Source organism: Sinocyclocheilus rhinocerous, unplaced genomic scaffold (genome assembly GCF_001515625.1).
Source record: "Sinocyclocheilus rhinocerous isolate Xijiao unplaced genomic scaffold, SAMN03320098_v1.1 scaffold62, whole genome shotgun sequence".
Taxonomy (NCBI): domain Eukaryota; kingdom Metazoa; phylum Chordata; class Actinopteri; order Cypriniformes; family Cyprinidae; genus Sinocyclocheilus; species Sinocyclocheilus rhinocerous.
The window spans coordinates 1721995-1731124 of record NW_015656585.1 but is presented as its reverse complement, the minus strand read 5'-3'; the positions used below and the strand labels follow the sequence as shown (position 1 = coordinate 1731124).

At 36.8% G+C, this 9130-nt stretch overlaps 1 protein-coding gene across 1 annotated transcript in view; it reads right to left on the bottom strand.

The window, feature by feature from the left end:
• Positions 1-986: 986 nt before the first annotated feature.
• Positions 987-9130, bottom strand: part of LOC107720287 (3-hydroxy-3-methylglutaryl-coenzyme A reductase-like) — a 9072-nt gene continuing 928 nt past the window's right edge. Inside the window, exons 2-20 of the mRNA XM_016527965.1 lie at positions 8431-8620; positions 8195-8306; positions 8010-8097; positions 7820-7904; positions 7618-7723; positions 7396-7502; positions 7198-7317; positions 6957-7117; positions 6253-6494; positions 5993-6162; positions 5481-5675; positions 4576-4734; positions 4257-4414; positions 4057-4162; positions 3745-3915; positions 3464-3604; positions 3199-3357; positions 2907-3061; positions 987-2134 (exon numbers count right to left, since the gene is read on the bottom strand). Coding sequence (XP_016383451.1) covers positions 2080-2134; positions 2907-3061; positions 3199-3357; positions 3464-3604; positions 3745-3915; positions 4057-4162; positions 4257-4414; positions 4576-4734; positions 5481-5675; positions 5993-6162; positions 6253-6494; positions 6957-7117; positions 7198-7317; positions 7396-7502; positions 7618-7723; positions 7820-7904; positions 8010-8097; positions 8195-8306; positions 8431-8595 — 2655 coding nt within the window. The 5' untranslated portion in view covers positions 8596-8620 and the 3' untranslated portion in view covers positions 987-2079. The remainder of the gene's footprint in view (positions 2135-2906; positions 3062-3198; positions 3358-3463; positions 3605-3744; positions 3916-4056; positions 4163-4256; positions 4415-4575; positions 4735-5480; positions 5676-5992; positions 6163-6252; positions 6495-6956; positions 7118-7197; positions 7318-7395; positions 7503-7617; positions 7724-7819; positions 7905-8009; positions 8098-8194; positions 8307-8430; positions 8621-9130) is intronic.

Below are 9130 nucleotides of genomic sequence, written 5' to 3'. Positions count from 1 at the left end.
GAGTAACACGGTTAGCGCTCTGAGATTAACGTGTGTGTAAAGCCCGTTTCATCCCTGCAGGTCTGTCTGAGGCCTCGCTGAGGTTAAGCCAATCAGCAGTCAGTGTCCTGGTGAGATGTGATGCAGGGTGAGCTGATTGGCCGGCTCGCACTCTGGTGAGGCAAGAGCCTATAATGACGCTGCCTCAGGAGAACTCGAACATCTCACCACCCTCAGGTCTCAAGCACACAAATAACCTCAAAATCTAACAGCTGTGCTTTTTTTTAGTACTGAACTATTTTTTTTTTTAGCTTGTGCTAGAGGAGAACTGAACATTTTAATGGTTAAATTCCTTGATAGATATAGTTCATCTACATGTTTCTTTTAATTCTATGATTCATTTGGTGCCTTTTTTGGTGCTTAGGCTTTTTTCTTTTAGAGTTAAGCTCAATTTTTAGCTACACATGAGGAAAAAATTTTAACTTTCGCAATGGAAATATAGTCTTAATGCTTATGTGCAAACTTTTGGCAAAATTCACTGTTCATGTGATTCGTGTAACTGATTTTTTTTTAATTGGTTAACCAGTGAATTGAAAAGAAGCTAATCTAAATTCTAAAAATTCCAAAAAGTTTAATAAGGTATCTACAATATTATATCATCCCTTTTCTTAAACAATGGTTTAAAAGGCTGTAATCCTTATTTTATAATAACCTTCTCTTTTGTTCAAAACCTATATTTGAACTTTTTGAAAGTTGATTAAATCATTTTGTTACTGGATGAGGATATTAGATATTGGAGCTGATCTTTGGTAGAGAAGGAATGTATATATATTGTCAGGACTTAATAGTTTTAAACCTTGACCATGTTCTTGGTGTTTGTTTTGTATTTTCATTTTCATTTTAATTGGTTGAAGTTGCCCAAGTGAGAGAGAATATGATCAAGCAGAAGTCAATGAATTCTATATTTTCTTTTTTTTATTATAAAAAATATACAAAACTTTTGCAGTTTATTATTTATTGAATAATTTGAATTGTGCCTTTGGGGGGGAAAAAAAACAAATCGGAAGCTTCTTTTCAATGTCTTTTAGCATGAAACGTACATGTCTAAACAGCCACTCTTTTCCATGACACGAAAACCAGAACCAACTGAATAAACGCCATTTCAAGCCTTCGGAAACATGCAAGGCGTTAAGTTGCGTATTGTTACATAAATCCATTATTAGAGGTGTTCAAACGCAAAGAAATAGCTAAATGAACAAAGAACTGAAACATGTGGATTGTAGCACCTATTGAAATATTTGTGCCGTCATGCCGTAGCACAACCCTTTTCAGTTACAAAAGTCATTCAATTCCTGTGTCATAGCAAAAAAAAAAGAAAAAAAAAAGCAATGTACATTCTTACACGGAAAACATCGCGAGCACTGCTGCCGGCTGCATTTGGCAATTTCGTAGTAATTCTGTAATATTCTACATGTGTACCAACTAGTGAATCATAGTACTTTAAACTCCTCTCTGTATCGGTACTGTCCTATGCCATTTCCCTTTATAAGTGCAATGAAGAGTAAACTTTATCCTTCCCTTTCTGTCTAATGTTGCTTTTTCCATTTGGCAAAGATATGATCCCTGTTGCTATCCCCAACAAATAATGAAGTAAAACATGTACTCCGCTTTAACCCATCCAGTCAGTCATGTATGTGATGAACTACATTGATTTTAGGAAATAAGTTAAATTATGTGGCCTTTTGTATGTCTATGTACTGGCTGCTGTGAATCTGAGATCTGATTTGCTCTCCATAGCAATTTAAGCCTAACAAAGCAGGTCCGGAAACAGCTATTTCTGTTCAGATATGATTTAGAAATACTGGCTCTAGGCTTGTGAACACAGCTGGTCTTGCTTCCAGTCTTTAATTTCAACCAGTTTACTTTGAAAAATGTCTAGTTATAAGACAACTCATTTAACAGATCAGGGGAACCATGAACAGTCATTTGTCTGTATTCCTTTTGCTGGTCTTTAAAATAATCTAAATTACTAATCACATGTGCCTTAAACTTGAGATCCTCTTTCTTTATGGGCCTTTTGCATCTTCAACAGGTGACGTCTCAAGATGCCTGCTTAGTACATGTTCCTGGAGCTTCTTGCAAATTCACTTTTGATCTATAGCCAAAATAATAATAATAAAAAAAGCAATTATACAGGTGTTTGCAGATGATAGTTTCTTACAAAACATTGTCAGAATATAATTTTATACTATAATTTGTAAGATTATTTTCTTAGATAATGATTATCAATGTAATACATGATTATATATAACTATACATGATTAAAAGATTAATGTTATATTTTCAATTATGTAATTTTTTTAAAGATTTAATGTAATTTGATTACATTTGATTAGGATTACATGGATTAAACTGATTAGAAGATACAATATATTACAATGTTTATCATTTTAACTGATTAGAAATTAGAGATTTTTAGATAAACATCTTAATATATGACTTAATAATAATACATTAAGGCCCGGTTTCACAAACAGGACTTCGCTTAAGCCAGGACTAGACCTTAGTTAAATTAAGATATTTAAGCAACTAAAACTAAAACAAAAACGCCTTCGAAGAAAACATTACAGGTGTGCATCTTGACACAGAACAACGACACTGACATATTTTAAGATATGTCAGAGCAAGATATTTTCAGTTGAGACCGCTCAAACATGCATTTTAGTCTGTGACTAGCTTAAGCCTTGTCTGTGAAACCGGGGGTAAATCTTTTACATTATATATAGAATTATATTAATATATTTAATTTTTAAGCTCATTTTTTAGCTTAGAGATTTTTAGATAAAGATTTTAATAAACATATACACACAGTATATCAATAATAATAAATTAGAATGTTGTATTCATATATAATAAACAGTTCTTACCTGTTGTGAGTCATGTGACTTTTGACCAGGTGTCCAGCAGTGAGTGCAGACATGAGTGACAGCTCTCCGGCAAGCACGGTAGCACACACCACCTTGGCAAGCTGTCTGGCATTTTCACCTGGGCACTCCTGACTGGCTCCCAGCACACCTAACATCTGACAGCAAGACACAGAGAGAATAAAACTGCATGAGATCGGCTATGAGAGTGGCTTTATCAACTGTACATCCACAATGAAACTAAAACATACTTCGGTCTTTCATATGTGTCAAATATTGATTCTGTATCAAGTACCTGTAAACAAGCCTGCTGGGGAGGAAGGTTAGTGCCTCCGCCCACAGTGCCCAGCTCAATGGAGGGCATAGTACAGCTGATATAAAGATCCTCCCTGGTGGGGCCTGAGGCTTCCATGATAGTGATACAATTAGAGCTGCCCACTGTCTGTGCTGGGTCCTGTCAAGGACAAATTCATTTAGTTGAATTCACTTCTGTACCTACCATCTGTACCACCACTATATAATCACATCAAAATCCTACTGTAAACAATAACTTTTATTACCTGTCCACAAGCAATATAGATAGCAGCTACGATGTTGGCGGCGTGAGCATTATAACCTCCGATGCTTCCAGCCATAGCAGATCCGACCAAGTTCTTGCTGATGTTGACATCTACCAGAGCCTCGGTCGTCGTCTTTAAAATCTGCACAAAAACACACTTGCGTGAGACTAATAGTCTGGACTATCATCCCAAAAACAAATGTGTGTCCTTGTTCAATGTCAACAGGCTGCCAGTATGCAGCGTTTGTAGGGCATTTTGTAGAATAGGATGAGGTTTTGTACCTCTTTGACAACTTTGGCTGGGATGGTGGACTCACACACCACTGATTTGCCCCTGCCTTCAATCCAGTTGATGGCGGCAGGTTTTTTGTCAGTGCAGTAGTTTCCACTAACAGCCAAAATTTGAAGCTCTGGAAATTCCTCCTTCAGCCTGGCAAGAGCCTGTTCTGTGCCCTGGTGACCAAAGAGAAAGAAAAATAAAAAATATTACTGCACGAGTTCTTCATAACTCAGAAATGAGTCATGGCAGTTTATTTTAAGATCACTTTAATGACCATGTTTCACAACATTTTGTAAAATTCAGTACTTGCGTACTTTTGAGATCATGTTCATCCCCATTGCATCTCCAGTTTTGGACTGGAATCGAATGTATAGATTGCGACTCGCCAGGCCGATCAGAAGCTTCTCCAATCGTGCGAACCTACAAACACAACACAAATATATGTTACATAATCATACTTTTTTTTAAATTGCACTAAATCACACTAAATCAGTTCACTGAAATAGTCCTTTACCTGCTGGTCTGGTCAAAGGCCTCCTTGATGCTCTTAAAGCCCTCATCGCTTTCCAGCCAGGCCTTGACTTCAGCCGCCTGACAGGCAGAAGGCAGGCGCACCACCGGCCCTCTGGTCATACCATCTGCAAGAACACGGCTACTGGCACCACCTGCCAACTGCGGAAAAGCCATTCACGACAGAGCATTAGATTAATGTGCTTTACACTAGACATTATGCAATATTATATCAGTTCAAATGGCCATGAAATGAGTTTGCCTTCAGCTACCCCTTCAAGAACAAAAAATCATATAGGGGAAAAAATGAAAATGTTGCTTACTGCAATAGATCTGCAGCCTCTATTTGTGCTGGCAACTAGGCAGCCCTCAGTTGTTGCCATGGGGACCTGAAACTGCTTTCCATCCAATAACAGAGGACCAGCAACCCCCACAGGAACTGGCATGTAACCGATGACGTTCTCACAACATGTTCCCATCACCTGGAGAAAAGAACAGGAAAATGAGTGCTGAACTTTGAAGGTTGCCAAGTTTCTGGAGTGCTACTAAGTTTTTGCTACTAAGTGCCCACCCCCAAAGTATGGTAACAAATTGGTTATGACCTATGAGCCAATTATGAACCATTTTTTTGTATTGCTGTGTATATAAACATACAGTACATATATATTAAGTATATTTTTGAAAGGAAAAATAATTAATAATTTCAGGAAGATCACGTTAAATAAATCAAAAGTGACAGTAAAGGCATTTCTAATGTTACAACAGATTTTTAAATAATTGCTGTTCTCATAAAATTTCTATTCATCAAAAAAGCCTAAAAAACATCACAGTTTCTATAAAAATCAATTTTAGTGTTTTCAACTGATGATAATTTCTTGAGCAGCAAATCAGCATATTAGAATGATTTTTGAATGTGACACTGAAGACTGGAGTAATGACTGCTGAAAATTCAACTTTGCCATCACAGGAACAAATTACTTTTGTAATTAATAATAATAATAAATTCACAATAATCACTGTTTTTGCCGTCAAAAATCTAAATCAAATAAATGTAGCCTTGGCGAGCATAAGAGGCTTCTCTCAAAAACATTGGTTCTCATCAAATTGAACAAAATGTAAAAAAAAATTGAATATGGAAAACTTTTAATATTAGTGCAACCCTAGTTTGTTCAAATCCATAAATCACCACTAATTAAAGTATGTATGATGTAATGACCTGACATCTTACCTTAGAGTAGTCATAGTCTTTATAAGGCAGGCAGGTGAGAGCTGTGGGCTCTGGGAATTTGGGGCTGAGCATTTTTCTACGGATCATCACCCCTCTCTCAGGGGTTTCCATCATGGCTTCCAATTTGTAAGCTGGGATGTGCTTTGAGTTCACCAACACGATCACCTCTTCATCGCTGAGGTAGCGAGCGCCCATCTGCAGGGTCAGAAGAGGTGACACTTAAATACTCACACATACACTGTGATTATACGTGGATTTAGGTAACAGAAGTCTACTCTTGGAGGTAAACGGTTTCACTACATGCTTCTGATCTTGTCTAACGTCATAAACTAATTGGCTAAGAGTAAGGGTGTAAAGAGAAAAAGGAAGATCTCATTAGAGACTACATGGGTCAACTCTGAGGTAAAAAATAACTACAGGTTTCAGTCCCACAGTGAACCCAGAGTTAATCTTTATGCAAGAAATAGAACAACAGTATCCATGTAGAGAGGTATATTTGACAACACTCTTACATCTGGGTTTTTCAGAATGGACAGACAGTCTTCCACAGTTCTGGGTTCAGCAGGTACACTGATCACAGTCTCTGACACATCAACAATTTCCTGAGTTTCATCCTCTCCCAAAACAAAAGTATGTTTATGCTCAGGCTCTTTTGGGGCAGGCAGGGGCCGAATCACTAAATCTGAAGGAGAGACACTGCATTTAGATTCCACTGTAGAATGTTGGGTTTCCAGAAAATGAACACAAATGTGTAAAGGTAAGAAGAGAATACCTCTTTCCTCTTTGGTAACAACTGGAGGGGGAGTTGGAGTTTTCTCAGGCTTGCTGGAAACGGGAACCTCTTTCCTACAGCACTGATCAGGAGACCATTTCTGAGAGAGCATGGAGCTTGGAGTGGGGACTTTCAGGGACAGGGTAGACTCCATCTCCACCTGTTCGAAGAAAATGTACTTCACAGCCAGGAACAGAGCAAGACCCAGTGTGATCACCTGCTCAATATCCATGCTGATCATCCTAAATGCACAGAATAAAATAATAGTCACATCATATTCTTGTTATTGTTATTATTTTTAACAATGCACAATATATTATTACCACACTGGTTATTAGCCAATATTGGAGTTTTTTTATTTATTTATTTATTGTATCTATTGATTTTGGATAATTAATTGTGCATGCTAATTTCTCCTATTTTTACATTTAGATTATCTTTGCTGTTATCTAACACTCACTAAACTGTAATCTTTAGAAAAAGTAACAATTAAATAACACTGTTAAATGCAATCTTTAGCAAATCTCAAAATACATTTCTGTGTCAGATTTTATACTGTGGCATATCTATAGTCAAATTGATACATAGAACTATCTATTTTGAACTATTGAACTATACAAAGAATTTCAATAAAACCATCTCCATCATTAATGGCCAAAATATTTGTATTAATTAAATGAATAAAATCTCTGAAGTGTAACTACCTGGACAGGTAAAAGTGCCAAAGGGGCATGTCTGGCTCAATTCTCTTGGGCATATTGTCATTCAGGCTCACTCCAACTTGAGGAAGATCAAGAGTTCCACTACTTGACGTGGGATCTGCAATCCACCGGCTATGAGCATGAACCATGACCAGGCCAAGAGACTGCAAATATTAGAGACAAACCCATCAATATAATAAATCCCAGTAATAAAAGATTGTAGTGTTTTTGGTTCAATGCGTACCATGATCATTTTGACTCTTTGTGTGACAGGGTTAGGCTTGTTGTCCTCTTCCTCCTCCAGAACTCTAGCAAAGTGACTCAGCTGCCAGATGGGTCGTCCCTCCCTGCTCTCTCTAGACAACTATGTGAAATAGTCACACATGTTAGAATATGTTACAGTCTTCCTATATGTGTACTGCACTTAAATATGCTTACATACCTCCAGCACAAGAGAGACACAGGCCGGGAAGAAGGTCATGAACACAAAGTAGTTAGCCAGGACAGACATGCAACCAAAGCAGCACATGATCTCAAGCTGTCGCACACCTGCAGAAAAACAATGAAAAGGGCAAAATAAAGTTACACTACTGCTGAGTTAAACAAATCTGTTGAATGTTAGTGCACTGCAACTGTGCTGATTTTCTGTCAGGGTTCAGTTTACCTGACATCGTCCCCACACCAATCACCAGGCACTCCACAAGGGCATCAAGAGTAAAAGTGGGTCCTAAAACAGCCATTCCTTTGGCAATATTCTCTCTCACCTCATCCTGCAGGACAGTCAAAAAAGCCATTTACAAAAACCAGAGACTGATTAGTCGTGTTTATTTAAACTTCAGGTTAATGTAGATGAAAAGGTAAAGTACCTGTGAGTTTGAACTCAAAGCAAACTTAGCCAGAGCACATGCTTTGGAGAGGTCAATCAACAGCAGAAAGAATGGCAAGGCCTCACTGGGAAAATTAAAACAAAACAAAAAAAAAATTTACTTGATAACTACTTTCCAAAAAACAAAGCAATACTTCTAAGATTTCTAGCGAGAGTGATATAAGACATACTTGAGGCCTGTAAGCTCCTTGTCCAGGAAGTGAATCACAACTGTGCTAAACACAAAACTGGAGAATATTGTGAAAAGTCCTGCAATGCCTGAAAAAGAAATATTAATATAAACATTAACACTCGTAATTCATGTTACCTCACAAACTCATTTTTTTAAAAACAGGTTTAAAAAATGACAACTTACCCAATATGTATTTGGATCCTAACTGTCGAAGATTTTGGAATTGAAAGTAAATATAGACGATTGCTATGCATCTTGTGATTGTCAGGATAATGATATCGCTGCTTAAGATTTGCTGGAGACAAGACAGAGAGAGAAAAAAAATTAGGAATAATAGATATAGCAATAGATAGGAATTAGATTAATTAGAACTATACATTAACTGCCACCATGTTGTAATTCACAGTAACACACTGTACCTCCTCCAATTTGGGGCAATCAAAGTTCCAGCCACAAATCTGGTTATTTCCAGTGAACATATTCATGGACATCATGCAGATGGTGAGAGTCACAGTAGCCACAATGACTTCCCAAGGATGGGAGGCCACAAACAGGCCGTGGATTCGGAAAAGTCTCGTCAGCATTTTGAAGGTGTGTTACAGTCACTTACTGTAGATGACAGAAAGCAAATGGGAGAAAAGAAACTTGTTAAACAGGATTACAATGGCAGAATTATGAATTACAAATGTTATTCTGACACTCATACCACCACAATTTCATGAGTATGAAGTCAAGCACAAAAAATATTAACTACATAATAAATTGATTTTTTTTTAAAAAACACTTAAAGTGCTTCTAGAGCATAACTTTTATTTTAGTTAAATAAAATTTCTTTTTGAGTTGTTTATAGAAATGGTCTTTATTAACGAATTTACATTGTACTACAGTAACATCAGATGGCTTGACAGTGCAATGCACAAAATAATACATAGGTAATGTGATAGATTATAGACGGTGCCATTTGTTTCTGTATTTACTGATTGTGAAGACCAATGATCAGATTATAATCACTGATTTAACTGTCAAAATTATTCATTAGATCGATCTAATATTAAATTTAATATAAAAATATTTTTGTATGTGCAAAGTGATGAGCGTGTTTTCAAAAAAATAAAAATA